Source organism: Condylura cristata, unplaced genomic scaffold, assembly GCF_000260355.1.
Source record: "Condylura cristata isolate star-nosed mole 26May11 unplaced genomic scaffold, ConCri1.0 scaffold00019, whole genome shotgun sequence".
NCBI lineage: Eukaryota > Metazoa > Chordata > Mammalia > Eulipotyphla > Talpidae > Condylura > Condylura cristata.
In genome coordinates, this window is record NW_004567120.1 from 31,133,100 (window position 1) to 31,153,066 (window position 19,967).

Below are 19,967 nucleotides of genomic sequence, written 5' to 3' on the forward strand. Positions count from 1 at the left end.
TGGTTTCCGTTCTTATGTCTAGGTCTTTAATCCACTTCGAGTTGATTTTTGTGACTGGAGTGAGGCAATGATCTAGTTTCATTTTTTTGCATGTAGCTTGTGGTAGCTATTTTTAACCTCCGCCCCCCCCCAACAGCAAAAGAAAGTAAATCTATTAAGGGTATGGAAAAGATGAGCAGAGAAAGATGAGGCAATAGTCTGACACACACCATCCTCTAGGATAGACAAAAAGGAGGTCATAGGGAGTCACGGTGGGAGAGCAAATATATGATGGGGATCTCAGACGAGTTCTTTATAGACCTCCAGGTCTGGGGGCTTGTGGAAAAGGCTGAAAAATCATTTGCAAATATTACTTCAGGTCAGAATCTGATGGTGATGCATGACTAGCAATCTACATGCCTATTGGAAAAAGAAGTACACTCAGCCACAAATTGTTAAACATGCCGTAGGAGTGTGACAGCAGCCGCTCCACAAGGAAGGTGAAATGATTAGCTGAAGTGGATGACATTCATCTAGTCAATGTTCCTAGCAGGGTAAACAATTAAGGAACTGAATGTAGATAGGGTTATGATGGACACTCCCACGTGCAATAACATTAGGAAACCTAGAAATCAAGCACAACTAAACAAAATGCAATAAATGAAGACAAACTTGTTTAACAAACCCAAAACCGAGATAGAAGGGCCAGGGTGGTCCTGAAAGAAATGTAGGACAATTCTAAAGGTCCCGAGATGGGTGACATCATTATCAGGCCCTGGGCAGAGAGAGGAGGGAGAGTAAGGGATCCGGTTGACTCAAGCAAAAATTCTCCCAAGCCCTAGAATGCAAATTAAAATTCTTTTACAAAGAATGATACAAAGGCCATGTCCATGGGAAACGCTAATTAGAACTCCTAAAAAGTGCATGATGTGGAATGTTGTGATTTGGAAAACATGATAAGTGAAACAATGCAAAAGGTGGAGAGGAACACACTCCTGGATTAGTTAAGGCAATAAAGGTGGCTGATGGAAAGAAAAACATGATTTTCTAACTGTCCCTCCAGGGCGGCTCTGCAAGTCCTCCTCCCCCTCCGGGAGCTAGCACTAGATGACAGCCAGGGAAAATCGAATGAAAGGGAATTCTGTGGGCCTGAAAAGAACAAAATGAAGGGGTATTATGAGCACGCACAATTGCTAATCTCATGAATGTCTTACCTTTTTTATTTGTTATTGAAGATTATTTGGGCACCTGTGAAGCTTTAAGAAGAGAAATTAGAACTTTTCCGAGCCTAGTAATATCTTTTAAAATAATTTTTTTGAACTTTGCTATTTGTTAATACCTACTCATTATTTAAAATATAGAGAAACATGCATGAAGCAAAATCTGGCAGTGCCCCTTCCCATCACTACCCACATCCCCCCCACAGAGCTGGAGTGAGTTGGTGTTATCAGCTTGGAGTGTGTCCTCCCAGAGCTGTTTCTGCATATTTACATACATGCTCACACATGCACACACATTTTGTGACTATGTAAGCTAAAGGTTGGCTCATGTGAGCACATGGCTATTGGTTTATCTTTTCTTATTGGTTATATGAGTTCTTTGTACAGTAGGGATGTTAACCCTTGGCCATATATAGTTACATCCTTCTAAACAGTCCTTTTCTATTATCTCTTGTAGCATCTTTAAACTATCTTTACAGAGAGTTTTCTATGAAGAAAACCAATAAATTATTTAATGTTAAATAATTAAATTGAATTTTATTTAGTGAAAGTACTTATGCAATCCAACAACAGACCAATAGCCCAATCAAAAAATGGGCAAGAGGCTTAAATATGCACCTTTTAAAAGAAGACATTTAGATGAACTACAAGCACAAGAAAAATTATTCAACATCACATATTATAGGAGAAATGCAAACCAAAATCACAATGAGATTTCACCACACCTCTGTGAGAAGGATGTATGTTAAAAAGAATGGAAAGGGTAGATATTGGTGAGGATGTCAAGGAAAAGGATTCTCAGCACTCCTGGAGGGAATGTAAATTAACATAGTCTCTGTGGAAAATGGTAAGGAGATCCTCCAAAAAAAAATTCCATATGTTGCAGCCATTCCACTGCTAGGAATTTACCCAAAGGATAAAGTACTTATAAACACCTATGCTTACAGCAGCATTATCCACAATAGCCAAGGATAGAGCCCACCTAAGTACTCATCAGCAGAGCACTGGATAAGGACGATATGGAATACACACTCAACAGAATACTACTCGGTTATTCAAAAACATGAAATTGTGCTTTGGGGACACAATAGATGGGCTAAATGTAATACGTCAGAAAGTGAAAGACAAATTTTGGATGGTTTCACTTACCTGTGGAATATGAAGAACCCAAACACATATGCTGGTAAAGCAGAACAAAAGAAATACTTAGACTTTGTAAAAAATATGCTGGTTGCCAGGTGAAACAAGGGGGAAAGAGAAAGAAATGGGGGAAGGGAGGGGACAGGACATTGGTTTGAGAGGTGAGTGAAGCAAGTACACACAGGGAGGAGTAAATGTGTAAGCCCCAAATTATAGGGACATAGGGCTGACTGACAAATTAATAAAATTAATGAATTAAAAAACTAAGGTTTTTGAAGAAAATAATATTGATGCCATTTTCATAGTCTATTCTATACATATAGCAAAGCTTTCTGACAAGTGTAGAAATTAAAGCCAAGCCAGGGTCTCCCTGGAGGCTTAGGGGTTAAGTTTCAGCATTGTAACCATGAAGGCATCCTACAGCCTGAGTTCCATCCCCAGCCAGGGAGGTGACCCACATGGCGCTGCAGACCACTCCAGTCTCAGCAGTGTATTTCAGTCAGTCTGCCCGTTCCTCCCCACTCTGGTGAATCCCCTCACCCCAGCAACTCTGGCCTGCACACCCTCTATGAAAAAAAAAAAAAAAAAAAAGCCAGCCAGACTTTCCCTTTGACCTGTGCATTCTTTTTTCTTATTTATTTATCCATTTATTTCTTCAGAGTTAGAGCACATCCCTTCCTCATATCACACTGGCCCCCCTCCCCACTTGGTTCCCACCCTCTTCCCCCTCTAGCGGCCTCAATCCTATAGCCACTTCTAGACTTTGCTTTGGTCAATGCCTTTCTTGTCTGTCTCTATCTTGCACATAGTTGTGAAGCCATCCAGTGTCTGTCATTCTCCCTCTGGTTTATGTCACTCAGCATGATCCCCTCTATCTCCATGCATGTTGCTGTGCATTCTTTCCCAAGCCACATACAGAGAATTGGCATTCACTTGGAAATCCTGTTTTCTATGAGAGTTTAAGCCAGGCCTTCCAGGGCACATGCCTGCCTTCAAGAGTCATGCAGCTGACAGATACCATGCACCCACACCATCTGTTGAGCCCTGAGCTGCGGAGGCAGCTCCACTTACTTCAAATGTGATGCTTAAGCTCTCCTGAAACAGTTGTTCCATGGCCCCATTCAGGACTTAAGTAGCATAAAATAAGTGAACCTCATAATCCAGACCTCCAGAGAAGTCTGTGGTTAGAGGGATAAAAACTCCAAGTCCTATTCTACCTCACAGTCCATCAACCATGGCCAGCGGCAACAGGATCTGTTGTATAAAAAGTGCCAATTCATACTTTATTAGCTTGCCCTGTGACTGACACAGCCAAGAGCTCATCACTAAAAAACAGACCTACAGATTGTATACCCGGTCTCCATCACCAGGATTTCAGAGCCATCTATGACTGTCAATAGGTTTTCTTCATTCTCAAACACTGAATATTTGGTAAATCATTCACATTCTCTGGCTTCTTTCCATATGTGCTATCTTCCCAATGCTTAAGCTCCAACTAGAAAAACAAGAATGCTGACTATCCGGAGGGCCTGCCTGTTCCCGCCAGAGTGCGCATTATGTGCACTGTCATTGCGCCATCTTGTGGCCATGGCTATCAACTGCACAGTCTCTACTAGCAGGCAGCAGGCCAAGAACCTCTCTGCTGAAATCTTGCAAAGGATCCATCACCATCTTGTCTTCTCTTTTTCTCTTTCCAGCCTCCAAATTGGAACGGAAAGCTCGTTCTAAAGGTTGTGAGAGCATGGAGCATTCTCCCTCACACTATGTGTGTGTGTGTGTGGGAGCATGCCTGTTAAGACTGGCCCAACATAGGAGCCAGCCCTATAGACGCCAGAAATTCTGAGTCTCAGATTGAGAACCACTAAAAGGACAGCCAGAAAGATACCATTTCCTCCAATCCCCAAAAACACCTACCCCGAATTGCAAGTTTATATTTGGCTTTTGAATAATTCCCCTATAATATGGCACAGCCCTTGACGAGCTAGTAAGAGGCAGAGACCCAGACCCATTGTGGTTCATCAGTATAAATGATCCGCCAAAGGGTTCTCATTAAAATCAAGCGCAACAAATAAGTGAAACCCAACTTAAACACTGCAAAGAAAATCGCCTTTCCACGTCAGTAAAATGCTAGCTCTCTGAAAGATGTGACAACGACTTACTTAAAGGATACTAGTATTTGGACCAAAGTAAAATGAGATTGAGCCAGTCAGCCAGGAAACTAGGGCACACTCCAGCAGGCTTGGTGGACGCAGGTCACTGTCTACTGTAGGGGGTCAGGAGCATTTGCTGGCATGACACCCCCTTGTACTGGCTTTGTGATGGGCCCCATTGTATCGGTTAACTACATTCCCAGCATTCCTTTTCCTGTGTGTTTCTGGTAGAGTGGGGCTTTGGAGAACAGAAGAACAACAGCAAAGCTGTCATAGCTCATGCCTTGTTGCTTTTCTGCTGCTCAGCTTGTTGCTGTGAGGGTGTGGCTGACTGCAACAGCCCCACCTTTCCCCATTTGCTCCTTCAGTTTCTCCAACTTCTGGGCCAAATATGTATGTGTTCAGCTCTGTGACAAAGCATCTGTGAGACACCAGTGATATGAAGGTCAAGGCAACAAGTCCTGACATCACTTTCAGTCCCTTGTGACATCCACCAGCTCTTCATTTGCCCCGTTGTATGTCCTTTTCCCTTTCCAACTGCCTGTCCTCTGAACTTGAAACTTCAGCATCAGAAACAAAGGAAATTATCTTCCAGAGACAGCTCAATCAGTGCTTATAACTGTGTGATGTCAGGTCTGAAACACACATCTTTATAGATAAATATACAATATTCATCCTTGTGTTTATTTCTGTGTCTCTGATCAACCCCCTGACTGATACAGCCACGTTATAAATGGGCCACACACGAAGAAAATCCACCACACCACAAACAGCCCTTGAACTTGGGGAAGTTTTTCCAAGAACATTATTCAGTAAAGGAAGCCTCCATTAATTTCTTTACAGGAAAAATTTAGTCCAGACACACAGGTCTTTGGGGTAGTCAATAGCGGCAGATAGAGAATATCAAAAACACAGTTTTACCCTCAAGAATACATTTACAGTTCAGTAAGGGAGATAAGGCAGGCACTGAAAAATAAAATTCAAGACATTCAGTGATAAGCTTTGTAAAAGAGGTTTAAAGTGTTGTCAGATTATCTTCTAAGGAGCCAATATCTAACTTTGTATAGAAATAAGCACAAACATCCTGCTTCATCACCTCCAAGGATATGCCCACTGCTTTCAAGTTTTGCAAAGTGCATATAAATCAGATAGAGCAACCTAACTAGTCACATAAAAGGTAATTTATAGTTGGAAGGGAGCTCATTCAGAGGAGTTGCCGGGATGGGAGGCCCAACCAAGGGGCAGGATTCTACGTCATGGGTCAGGGCCATGGACACTGGGGGTTGTTAAGGAAAGGGTTAAATTATGGCTGACTCTGCACTCCTGCTGCTGTAGACCTCTGCCATTATCTCAAGGAGAGCCAGCTGGAGGACTGTTGCTTGCCCAGGATGCCTGTAGAGAAATATCCATGATAGAGACCAGAGAGATAGGAGTGATTCTTTCCATTACAAATGACCAGTCATGAAGAAAGTCTGAACAGAATTCATTTCCATATTCATTGTTCATTCATTGAGTCACCAACAAATATATGTTAAATACTAAAATGCATTTCCTTTCACCCTAGGCCACCCTGCCCTTTGCATGCTGGGTTTCTTCTGATCCTTCATGTTGCAGTTTAATTGTCAACTCCCAGAGTAGTCTTGATTACCCTAAACACCTCTTCTTTTTCACCCTTTATTCTTTGGCTCTATACATTTCTCTCATAACTCTTAGCATGGTTCGGCATTATACTGGGCTTGTAAGATATTTTCATTAATGTCTGTCTCCAGTGCCATACTGTAAGTTCCCTGAGAGTGGGAATCAACTCTCTTTTATTCACATCTGCATGTACAGTATGAGAACAGACCCTGCGATCTAGTACATGATGTACTCAGTAAATATGTGTTCAATAAATGAAAAAGTGACCGCTAAGGCCCTGAACACCCTTGCCTTCCTCTAGGCACAATGTAGGGGACAAGTAAGTGGCAACCATAAGAATAAACGATGGATGTGTCCTCAGACAACCTAACTCATTGTCTCAAAAAGACAATTACCCCCATGAAGTGTTCAAAAGAGGAGTGGAAATTAACTATGCTAACAGGGCTGTGTGTGTGTGAGATTGTGTGGCAGAGTATGCAATAATAAAGGAGACAAGTATGAGGAGGACAAAGAATAGCATTTATGGCAAAGAAAAGAGCATGTATCAAATGCTAGAGGGGAAATGAGAAATGTGGACATAGCCAAGTTTTGCTGGCACTTGGTGTATGAGAGGCAAGTGTTGAGAGATGACTTCAGGAAGTTAGTAGGGGCCAGACCGTGGAGTGGCACGCATGCCACAGACCAGAGAATTTGGAATGATGCTCAAAGATATTCGCTGTGTGTGCTTAATTTACAAACATACCATTTTGTCAGTTACACATCACCAGGGATTAAACGTAAATGCGCAAAATAATACTAAAAGTTAGCACTACTATTGAAGAGAACCTCAGCTTCCAGAAAGAAAAATTGGAACATATGGACTGACAATGGAATAGTCACAGAAATCGTGACTATCACAGGAAATGCAGAGCACGCGACTGCCAAGTGTATTGCTGATACTGTATTCAAGGCAGGAAATTTTGAGTAACAGAGCTGAGTGCACCGTGTGTATCTGCTAAATAGTAATTCTTAGTATTGCTCAGAATAAATAAACATTGCTCTTATTTATATAAAAAATGTAGCTGCTAATAGGAAGATATCGCTATGTCCAATCAAGTGCTTGCTGTATGGCATACACAGCACTGTACCCCATACAGGGAAAATGAAAGAAAATATAAAGCAGGAGGAGATTAAAGCCCAGTTTCCACAGGGATTTTACTTGGAAACATTTCCTTTGAGTGGTGGTGAATCCAGTTACTGGGGAGCTTCTCAGGGTACAATGAATGAGGGGGAAAGAACACAAAACATTACCATGCAAAACTGTAGGTACAAAAGCTTATGAAAGAATAAAACATAAGTGAAAAATAATATTCAGTTGCTTCACTGCTAGAAATGTTTACTGTATTAAGCCAATCAGATTGCACAGTACCAGAACTTTGTTCTAAAATGCTTTGTGTGTTTTAACCCACTTAATCATTTCCACAATTCTCTGGGGATATGTATTATTATATTTCAACTCCAGAAATGAAGGAAGTTAGGCTCTGAAACAGAAGTCATTTACCATTGATATCACAGCTAATAACCGGCACAGTCAGGATTATGAACCCAGGGAATCTGGTTTTTATAGTAGGGATCCCAGGAAAGGGCTCGCCTTAGCTGAAGGCCAGTTGGAAGCGGAACAGAGAGGGTACAAAGACAAGAAAGTGGAAGTGTTGACACTCTCTAATTCCAGCATACAGTGCTGTGCACTCCAGAGCCAGAGAGACCTGTGATGGGATCTCAACAGTGCTGCTAATTCCCAGTGTGACCTTGGCAAGCCACTTGCCTTCTTTGGGTCTCAGGAAAAACCTAGGAAAGGAAGAAAAGGGTGTGGCAATGTGATATGATGTTATTGTTGAAATAAGTATTAAAAAATACTTTCAGATGATTTCAAAAGAAATTTACTGCTCCTGAAGCATCTTGACTTCAAAGCATGGAGACTCCATCCTTTCTTCAACTTATAGAAGTACATTGCATGATGGATTGGCAATAGTGGTGGTCTTCTATAAGAAGTGAGGCATATTTACCTGGCAGGGGAGAGCCCGTGACCTTGAAGGTGGGTTTTCCAGGGCCAGGCTATCCTTTGCACCCCAGGCCCCAAGCATGATGAGCTGTGATGCTGTAATTTCTCCAAATGTGGGAAACTTGACTGCATAATTTTTGGTAAGTTGGAACTTGCACTCGCACTCTCCTCTCTCTCTCTCTCTATATATATGTATATGTACGCATGTATGTATATGTATGTATGCATGTATAATATGTATATATATGTATGTTACTATTATATATATATATATGCATATAAAGTCAGAGAGCCCAACTCAGACCTGAGACCAAAGCCATCTTGTTGAACATTAAAAAATATTTTCTAATCCCCAATTTGAACCAGGAATTTTGCCTGCGGAAAGCAAAACACAGAACCATTCCTCAAAAACCCTGACACGAAGGGCCAAGCTTGACTGACTCCATTTATGAGACCTCCGAGAATATTTATGAGTCTAGAAATACTAAGGTCGAGGATCATGGGACCCTAGGCTGCCTCTTCAAGGGCAAAGGCGCCCGCTGGGATGAACTGGAAGCAGCTGCCTTCCAAGGACGTGCACTGGGTTATCAGTGCACCCAGAGACATACACTGAGCAGAGCAGAATTAAAGAACTGGAAAGAAGCCAGTGGCTTCATGAATATCCTTAATCAGAAAAAGCATTGTTAATTACATTTCAGGGAAGACAGAAATATTTCCAGTTGGTCTATACCAGGAGCTTGGGGCCCTCTGTCCCCAACAGCTGCTCTGGAAGAGGGCTCCTTTTAGGGAGTTACTTTATGGAAGAGACTGTGGGGTCATACAGACCCGGATGTGAGACCAAGATCTGCCACGTACTGGTTCTATAACTTGGGGCCTATCTCTTTGAACTTTAATTTACTTTTCTGTATGATGGGGAGCTAATAAAACTTCCCTGTCAGTACATTTAGAAAAATGAGATAAAGCTTCTTTTTAGAGATACATATAGAATAAAACATTTACAGATGATGCCAGGGAATTGCCTCAAAATATTGCAGATTATAGGGCAAGTAAGTGAAGGCATAGATTAAATAAGATTAGCCATGACTGGCTTTTGCTGAAACTCAGGGGTAGGGAAGGGGTGTTCACTGTATTCCTCTCTACTTTTGTAAGGTTTGACTCTTCTCATAAAAATGTTTCAAATAATTAATATGGTAAAAGCTTAACCTCTGGCGTTCCAACCAGGCTTCATTTTGGCTCCTGCCTCTGCAATCTGAAACAAAGAACAAGTAAAGTAAGCCCCCAAGTCTCAGCATAGGCCTCTGTAAAATGGGCAGCCATCGTTCTTGCCTTGCAGAATAGCTGTAAGACTAAGTGATGTGCATAAAGACTCAGTACACTGAGATGGGATACAATGCAGAAAAATATTGGGTGCTGCTGTTATTGGTATTACTATCATTATTATCATGATTATCATAATATGAAGGGCCAAGACGTGCGCTTGGCACACAGTAGATATTTCAAAAATTATATTGATCATCATCTATAATTATTATCAGCATTATCAGAAATTGATTGCTTCATAGCTGGTCAGAAGGCTCTGGGAAGCTGAGTTCCTTATCGGGCTGGGATATGGGTGCATGTGAGAACTGAAATTTCCTGGCTGAGTAACATCTGTTTTCCTTTAATGGAGTGAAGCTGTTTCAACTACCTCTAGCATTCAAGTTCAGAAGTTTTCACCCATGAATATGAGAAAATAATCTCAAGATCAACTGCCCAAGACTTAATCTATAGAGCTTCTGTGAGCAGGCAGCAAAATGGACATTAAAGAAGGCACGCAGCTCTACCAAGGGGTTTCATTCATGGGAGGTGAGGACAGGGCTCTTGGCCCTGGGAGTGGGACACAGCAGGACACTCATTTTCAAGATAACATGTTTGCTGATCTCTTCTCCCAACTTCCTGCTACACTGGGTGTATCTCATAGTAAAGTGCTCAGCACATGTTTGTTGAGTGAATGGGTGATAGGGAAGAAACTGACTTACTAGACGCTGAACACCGGGTCAGCAAGTTAGCACCCATTTAAAAAATACTTTCAAGGGTTATGTTTTGCAAAATAACCCTGAAGGAGAAGGGTATATGTGGAATATAGCACAAACAAAGGGTCATAAAAAGACAAACCTTGAAAGCTGACCATAGATATGAGGCATCCAGGAGTGAAGAGGGAGGAGGAAAGTTGAAAAATGGGCATGGGGGGAGAGCACAAGAGACTATGATGATGCACTATGGGTGCTTTGGTGGTGGGAGAACTACAGTGACCACGCCTGAATGGCAGAATCATACTTTGGCCACACATGAACAATGATAGAAGAAAAAAGAAGTAAAATAAAATAGGAAGTGAAATAAAAATGAAGAACAATTCCTGACTTGGGATGGCCTTCCTTTCAGAACCCAGGGTTGTCCAAGCCACCAGGTGGGGCATGGTGGCCCAAGCCATGGAAATCAAACAGGTGACTTGAGTGATCACTAAGTCTTCAGGACTCAAGGAGTTTCCACCAGCTTTAACTGTGTCTACCTGGGGTCAGTCACATTCCTGAGTTGCAAACTCACCTGCTCTATTTGCTTGTTCTAATGGGTTGCCACTTCTTTGACCCATGGCTTATTCAAGTTCATTAAAGCTATTAAGATGGCAATCAAACTACATGCAAGTTTATATATAGCCTGACAGAATCAATGAGAACTCAAAAGCTCTTATTCAAGTTCATTTTAGAAGGCCTCTACTGGACAAAGGCGTAAAGAACTTTAGCCTGAAACAAAGGTACAAGATCAAGTGGGTGGCGTTCCAAGACCCACATAAAAAGACGGGGTTGGGAAATCCAGTCAACAGATCTTTGTGAGTTAGATGGAGAGTGTGGACTTAAGTCTGCAGAGACTACAGAGCCTGAAGCTCTTGGAGGGCAATGCAGGGTCAGACCTATGTTCCAGGATAGTGGCCCTCCAACTGTCATGAGCATCTTAGAGTCACCTTAGAATCATCTCTAAATCAGCTTAAAATCCCACCCAAAAAATCTGATTGCTTATTAGTACCTGAGGTTCTGCTTCCTAACAAAGAACCTCTGCAGTAGAGGTTCAGGAAGTCGGCATCGTTAAACAAGCACACCAGAGAAGACGGCAAGGCCACAAGTTCATGGATTAGGTTTTGTTTCCCCCCCCCCAAGATGTATTTAATTGTGCATACAAGAACTGGGGTACAGGCCAGAGGTGTTTGAGGTGAGAGGATTCACCAAAGACAGAATGGGGAGCAGAACAGGTAGATCCACTGAAACACACTGCTGAGGGGAGAATCGGGGAGACAGGAGTGGTCTGCTGTGCCTTGTGGGTCAGCTCCCTGGCCAGGGATCCAACTTGTGCTGTAGTGGCTGAGGATAGCTTCACAGTGCTGAGACTTAACCCCTTGTACCATCAGGGAAGGCCCCATGTTCTAGGTTTTGACATCAGGGAGGGCCCCATGTTTTAGGTTTTGACAAAGTTTTAAGAAGATAAGTTTTGTGGTCAAAAGTGAAGGACAGGAGAAGAATTAGATGATATCGTGACCATCCAAGAGGGCCACATAGAACCCTGGTCTAGAGCAAGGGTGCTGGAAATGAAAACAACGACCCCCTGTCAAGTTTCCAGGAGCTGGAAGAAAGCATTTTTTCAGCAGTAATGGGTCTGGGGAGCTCTGGGGAGCAGTGATGTCTGTTAAGTCAAGCTCATTCCCAACAAGTCAACGCTGAGGCTCCTTCCTTCAGAATCATTCCTCCCTACCCATTCAGCTTTGGGAGGCCCACCTCTGCCTGTTAGATCCAATTCATGAATTCTTTGCCACATAATCCCAAGGACTCTAATGGGCACATGGCCCTGTTCATGTGACCAAAGCTAATTTTAGGCCTGAGAAAAAACCACTCTTATGTTTTGAATTAGTCCATGTGAATGCTGGTTGGGGTCGGCTCCAGCTGGCTGGGGAGGTTGTGTCAAGCTATGGTATAGCACTTTCTTTTATGACTTGAAAATTCTTGTCAGGTTCTCATAAGTCACATGAATTCCAGTAGAACATTTTAAGTCACAAAAACTGTTAAACTTTTCTTAGATCCAGTTAGGCACCATTAAATCTTAGCAAGATTAGTGAAGTCACAAGATTTCATCTAGCATAATGAATAGAATTTATACAATTTAATGAGGTTCGATGAGGCTTATTGAACCTTAACAAGCCCTTAAGGCGACGGGGCCTAAATGTAAAAATTCAAACAGGACAGAAACAAACCTTTTCTTTTCTTTTCTTTTTTTGAAGTGGCGCGATCTATCTGAACTTACAGGATGTGTGTGTTCCCTTCCCCAAGGGCCCTTTGTGACTGCTAAGATGATAAACTAGTGTGTGCTAACTTTTAATGGGTGACTCTCCCTCCTCCGTCCTGAGTAGAACATACACATTTCAATAGGGCCTTTCACCCAGAGTGCAGAGCTGGAGTGTGGGATTTCGATCACCATCCTAGGCCCGTGAGGGACACAAACTAGACTGGAGGGGGCCCTTCTCAGCAGTCATGGTGCACACAGGTAGTACTCTGGCCACAATGAATAGAGAGGTGTGTGGGAAAAGCAGGGGCCTGCCTGTGTGCTGTTCATGGCTAAGTTCAATAAAATAACTCCCAAATCAGTCAGGGGCATCCGATGCCACATTTTCATTGGTGGAGAGAGTCAGTGATTCCCCTGGCATTTTGTGGAATAGACCTTTTGGAATATTTGTCATTGGCTACACTTGAAACTCAGAAAGTAAACTTAGGGCAGGGCTGTATACATTTGATAATGAAATATTTATCTAATTTATCTTTTATATTTTAAAGAGGTTTAAAACATTTGCCCCAATAAGACATATATTACTTTTTGTTTGTTTTCTTGCCAATATTTTAAAATTTTGGAGCTCAGTCAGTCTTCAGCTCCCAGACCTGGACATTTGTCACACTTCTGGCCATTATGCTAGTAACGGTGATAATGATAATAGAGCCAAACACATAGGAGGCTTATTTTGTGTCAAGCACTGTTTCAAGGGCTTTACAAACATGGACACATTTAATTCTCACCAGCACCATTTGAAGGAATTGTCTTTTTTCCTATGTTTGTAGGTGAGGAAACTGAGACATGGAGAAGTTAGTGACTTCTGCAATGTCACAGAGCTGATAACCAGGACTGGGATTTGAACCCAGGCAGTGTGGATTCAGAGCCTACACTCAACCGACCACATCCACAGCAATCAGCATGGGGGCTTAGGCTAAACCAGCCATCATATTCCAGTTTGGGAAGGAGAACCATGACACACGGTTGAGCTCAAAAGATACCAGGAAATAAGTAATGATGAGAACAATATGGCTTTATTTTTGTGGAGGGGCAGAGGAAAAGGAAGAAAATAAAAAGAGATATTAGAGTTTTAACGTGGAAGGAATCACATAATTACACCAGTTTTTTGGGGGGGAGGGCAAGTGAGGGTTATATCATAATTTCATTTTTATTTTACATTCTTGTATATTGTTTTAATTTGTTATAAGCATGTGATCAAACTCACAGGAGAATGAACTAAGCTTCTACCTATAATCTGGGACACCATTTGGTTTAGATTTTCAAGATCCTGAGAGAAACCATCAGTTGCTTCCTTTTCTCAGGCACAGGCAGTGACTCATGTCACAGGTACTCAGTAAATAGTTTGTTATTTGGCAGTATGTTGTGTGAATGACAGCCCTCTATTTCCTCAGACCTTTACATTCTTAAAACTGTGAAGATATCATTATTTAGAAAAGTTAGATTGGCTTTTGATTTTGTACATGGTCTGTATTTTTTCCCTCAAGTACAAGAAAATATTTTAGGTTTTCAGGCCATGAGATCTATGTTGCAACTATTCCCACCTCTATAGTATGAGAATAGCCAAAGTAGTATGTTAGAATGGGCGTAGCTAAGTTCCAACAAAATTTTTTTACAAAAGCCAGTGGAGGCCCCGGATTCAGCTTGTTGTCCCCTGCTCAGAGCACTGGTAAATAAACTGAGAAACAATGGATCTGCTTCCTGTTCAAATATTTTTTCTCTTGCAGTTTTGAGGGATTTGCATATCTGTGAAAGTTGGACTCAGATATGTTATCCACTTAGCTTACAATTTGTGATGTGTTCATCTATTCCTTTGACATTTAAACCTGTCAGGTCACCTCATTCCTGTTGTTTGAGAGATTAAGGTTATCATACTCCACAATGCCACAGGGCTATGCTTGAAGTCAGCATACATTCTGTTTCCTGTTAGAGTTTTCTACAAAGCACCCTGTTTTGTGTTTGCTTAGTTTATCTCTAATGAAATGAGAGAGAAGTAATTCCTCCTGAGGGAGTGCAAGAAATCTGTGGGTGACCCATCACCAACTTAGGTCTCCTCAATAGCTCAGGCAGGGGAGGCTGTAGCTGTCTTAGGTCTGTCATGTGATGCTTGCACGCACGCGCGCGCGCGCGCGCGCACACACACACACACACACACACCATAGAACAAAAACATGCTTCCAGTGTGACAGCTCTTGTAGACCTTTCAGACTCTAAAGATAGCCCTGCTCTTACTTTATCACTTATTGAATATACTAAATCATTAGGAACTGGGCCAATCAGTTCTCTTTCTCCAGGCTACTTCAATAGCTCATTTCCTCAGCAGCAAACCCTGACCTGTGTCTTGAAGCACAGTGCAGTCATCTCCATTTCCCACTTCAGTAAGAGTACCCTACTCTCCAGTAGTACCCTCCTCTACGGAAGGTAAAAACAACTTTATTTCCTAAATATCTCAAGTTCTTGTTGCCTAAGCTCCTGTTCACACTTACTCCCAAAGAGCCATGGGATCCATATTACACCTTTGGCCACTCAAAGTCTGGACTTTCAGGCACTCAATTAATGTGCAGTAAACAGTTGATGGATAAAACCTTCTAGGTATAGACATTTTATAGGCTGAGTATAGTTAAATCCCCTAAAGTTGCAGCATTCTCCCCACTTAGTTTCATAGAACTGATATGTATATTCTTTTCAAAAGGACAAAGAGAAATCATTCGTCGGGCTAAGCGTAGGTGTGTTTGGAGGAATGCTTATCATGAGTGTCATTACAGCATATTATGTTCAGAATTTAAAAAGCCAATGCTCTGGCCTTCCATGTAACGTCTATGCAATGAACAGACAGGATAGATATGAAATAGAGAATAGTATTTTTTCTGCTTGTTTGCTCTTAGATGTGCAAATATCTACTTTAATAACTTAAATTAAAACACACATATTTCATTTGCAGTGCAATGAACTGAATGTTTCTCCCCCAAATCCATACGTTATAACCCTGATCCCAAAATTATGGTATTGGAGGGTGGGGCATTTGGGAGATAATTTAGTAATAAGAGTGGACACTCAGGGGTGAGGTTAGTACCTTAACAACAAAAGGCTAGAGAGCTCGTGAGTCCCTTTTTCTACTCGAGGACACAGCAAGAAGACAATCTTCGGTAACCAGGAAAAAACAGGAAGATGGTCTTTGCTGGAACCCAACCATGCAGGCACTCCAGTCTGGGGCTCAACTTTCAGACTCCAGAGCCGTGGGGAATAATTTTCTGTACTGTTGATGAGTCACAGAATGTATGGTCCTTTCTTACAGCAGTCAGAGGCAGACTAGTGAGCAAAGCAAATCTTCACTTTCATTGAACTTTGTTTTACTCAAAAAAGAAAGTGTGAACTCTCAAAAGGAAGCACTGGAAATGAAGGCCATTGTAATGGGGTAGATTGCCATGGGCCATTTCATTTCCATACTTGGTGGCTAACAGGAAAAAAGAAAGCCCCTTGAAAAAAAGAGAATTATGTCAGGCCTCCCTGTTGGTGCATGAGGTTAGGTGATAGGACTATCATCACTGAGGCCTGAGTTTGATTCCTGGCCAGGGAGCTGACCCACATGGCACAGTAGACATCTCTTTTTCTCGCCTGCTGCTCCCCTCAGCAGTGTATTCCAGTCAATCTGCCTGCTCTGCTCCCCACTCTGTCTCTGGTCCATTGTCTCACCACCCCCCACACCTCAGGCCTGCAGCCCAGCTTTTGTATGCATAATAAAAAACTAAATCTTAAAAAAAGAGAGAGAAAATCCTGCCTGTGATGTTCTAATACTTAGTGGCTGCAAATCTTGAAATCAGAAAATTACTCAGTCTGTAATTTAAATTTTATTTCATATCTATCATTAAATTACACAAAATCAGTGACTGGTTTGTAAAGCTACACCATTGGACAGATGTTTACAGTTGAAATTGTGGGACTTACATGATGATGACAAAAATGTATATTTATAACACCCCTATATACAATAATCAATCTAGACAGAGAAAATGCACTTAATCTCTGAAAACCATGCACACCACAGCAATAACACAAAATGTTTTTTGTAACAAGCTTTTCCACTGGCTTGCACTTCGTCCTGTTTTCCAACAGTAGCTACCAGTTTTAAGAACAAACATCTATTAAAACTAAACAAAACTGAAATACCATAGTGGTCTACAGAATTTTTTTTTTAAACACAATGTACACAAAATAATTTCACTCAAACACTTTGACTTCAAGGCATTTTTATTTTTTCTTTTAATGTCTTTTCCATTCTTCTGTTCTCTGAATTCCCAGGCCTGCAGTGCTGTCCGGCAAAATGAAATTTAGATATATTGATACACATGCCAAGTCAAGAAAATGTATTTTCAAATCCAAATACTATGATTATTGTCCAGCTCATAGCCATATCATTACAGAGGACACGAAATGATGCAAACGAGAAGACTGTACAAGATGAGGATGTACGGTCATGCTTGTAAGCACGTCCCTGAAACATAAATGCCATTTCCAGCTGCCTCTGGGAATGATGGCAGGAGGTCAGGGTAAGTCCTTACAAAGGTAGATAGCAGAACTCATAAAACGGGCACTGCCCAGCATCTGGAGGCTCGGTAACACATTGGTGATGTATTTCTTTCTGCCCTGCTCACATCGCACTTGATTTGGTGCATAGACTCACTCGCTCAAGTAGTCACTTTCCTCAACTCGTACTCGTGATACCTAACCTCACTGCAGAACAGTCCTTCCTTTTAGTCTTTCTTAAAACAAAACCTGGTAGAGGGTTAACCGAAAGGATTGAGGCACAGCTTTTGGTATCACTGAATAACTATGGCTATCCTAATTATTTTTCTACTACTTTTTTTTTTCTCTTTATAAATGTCTGTAGTCCGTGAACACGAAAAAGAACGAGTGGGCTAGAAATAACCAGCCCGACTGGGAACATTACAATAAAAATATACAAAAGTAAATAACAATTCACATTCAGGTTCAATTCTATCTGATCAAGAATAACTCCAGCAATATTTTTAGACGCATTAGCCTGTTCAACAGTTTCTTGATAAGGACTTCACTACACAAACATTGATAAGACAGATCTATAGAAAGAAAGTCCTGACTTTAATCCAGGATTATATATCACAATAAATTCAGCAACACACCATTTAGATGATGAAGAAAGATTTTATAAATGGGTTAGTTTGGAATGAGCACAATTCGGAGAAGCCTTAACTGAATGAGAAGCAGCGCCAAAAAGATTCAGAATTGTTCAAATTACAGTGCCTGGAAAGTATCTGGAAACTACATTTTTATGTTGGTATTCCATTTGGAAAAAAGTGTTTTGTTGAGTATGAGATATACCCTGTTCAAAACCTTTAGACAGTAGAAGGTAGAAAAAGTTGAAAATTTTAAGTATCTTAAATAACAAGATATTCTACTTAAAAAGCCAATATTTTTACACACAACTACCCATGTTTGGGAGAGATGTTTTATTATTTTCTATGGTTTGGTAAAATTTACCATCAGTAATTATTCTATAGATTCCTAGTTAAAATCAGAAGAAAAAGAAAGGCTTCGGGTTTCAATTTAGGGTTTTGTTTTTTTTTTTATGTTTATATGCAAGCTCACCCCCTTAGGGGAAAAAAGTTTGCTTCCAAGATGGGGTTTAAACAGCATATCATGAATAATTTAAAGTCCATTTCTTAGGCATATGTGAAATGGCCACCTTTTATGATTTCATTTAGTCTCTATGACTTCTTTAAGAACTTCTTAAAATACCTAAACAGCAATTTCTGGTGAGCCTGGCTTGGCTTTTCGATTTTATAAATAGGCCGACAAACTCCCCAAAAGACAATTTAATTACACATTGAAATTGGGTTTACCCACACACAGTATTACATTTAATGCAAAGGCGACTGTAAAGGCAACATCTTAACTTTTTTAACTTCCAAATTTAAGGAAGCAGGCAGCGTTTGGATACTTTCATCTTTTCAGATTTGCCAAATTTGTACTGGTGCTTTGGGAGAAGTGTGTGAGGCGCGAGGGGCCACTTAACGCCATTTCTCTACGCTTCCTATGTAGTCTTGGGTGCCATTGCTGCTGCTGCTGTCACTCTGCTCTTGGCCCGAGGTCTCCCTTGGGCTTGAATTCTGACTCAAACTCTGAGTCAGATTCTCAATCAGATTCTGAGTCAGATTCTGAGTCACGTTCTGATTTGCATTCAGATTTGGATTCTGACTCGGATTCGGGCTCTGGCCCTGACTCTGGCTGGGGAAATGGGTCTGAAGGAACCTTCCCTTCAGAAATTTACGCTGCTCCTGACGCTTCCGCCTAGCTTCCTGATGCTCCTTCTGCCTCATAAACTGATACCTTTGCAAAAAGAGGTCTTTTGCATAGCTGTACAATTCCATATCCAGAAAATTCAGTCCCTCAATGCGCTTTTGGATTTCCTCACTGATCTCTACACTGGAGGCCCTAGTGGTATTATATTGGGTAAATGGTGAAATAAAGTTCATGTTGAAGGTTTTCTCAAACAGATACTGGGTCTTCCGCTGAAACTCAGTGAGGCCAAAAAACGCCATATGCTTCAGATTCGATTTGGCACTTTCCAGGAGGACCTTGTTTCTTTGCTTTTCTGGCATGACCGAGAGATTGTAGCAACCTACTAGGGTCAGGTCAGAGAGCATGCGCACCTGGCGGTTGTTGGCCAGATTATAGGGACAGTCCATGAACTCTTTCAGGGGGCAGCCGGACCAGTCATCACCACTGTAGCAGCTGGGCAGCTCCTCAGAAGTCGGAGGCCTTCCATCGCAGACATGTAGGGACGCTTTCCAAGTTGCCCCTCTCTGGACATGCCTCCATTCGCTCAGGTACCGGGACACCGGGTCTCTGAGGATAGTGATGTAGTGGAAATTTCTATGAACAAAACACAGAGGCCCAAGGTCAGAGATGTGGGTGGTATATATGGAGTCAGGAACCTGGAATCCCACAGCTTGTCCTTTTGTTCTTTCACCTAATTTGTTAGTAATACAGGGAAAGCAAGAGCAAGGACTTTACGCCCAGAGCCTTGTCATTCTTCACTCCCCCTCTCCTTTTCTGCTCTTTCTCTCTCTCCAACCAATGACAGCATCTACCCAATGACCTCCAATGTCTAGTTGCTGAGTAGCAATCGTTTCATTGCCTATCTCCCCTCCTCCACCCCCATTAGCAGATCATGAAATGGAGACATAGCACAAGCTGGTGAATTGATTGAAGTGATAAGGAATCTTTCTTACTAAACATACCAATGCATTTTTGTAATACCCAGCCTAATCGGTATATCTTAGTTAAAAAAAAAAAAAACTTCTTGAAGAAGTATCTGATGTCCTAGCTTTGGATTCTGGCTGTTGTCATAACATCATGGCTCATACGTGATGGAAAAGGAATGTAGAGGTAGGCAGC

The 19,967-nt window shown here is 41.6% G+C and overlaps 1 protein-coding gene across 2 annotated transcripts in view; it reads right to left on the reverse strand.

The window, feature by feature from the left end:
* Positions 1 to 16,423: 16,423 nt before the first annotated feature.
* HS6ST2 (heparan sulfate 6-O-sulfotransferase 2) overlaps positions 16,424 to 19,967 on the reverse strand; it is a 245,483-nt gene continuing 241,939 nt past the window's right edge. For both annotated transcript variants that reach the window (XM_004685817.2, XM_004685816.2), the window contains one exon: positions 16,424 to 19,442. In XM_004685817.2, the coding sequence (XP_004685874.1) occupies positions 18,578 to 19,442 (865 nt within the window). In that variant the 3' untranslated portion in view covers positions 16,424 to 18,577. The remainder of the gene's footprint in view (positions 19,443 to 19,967) is intronic.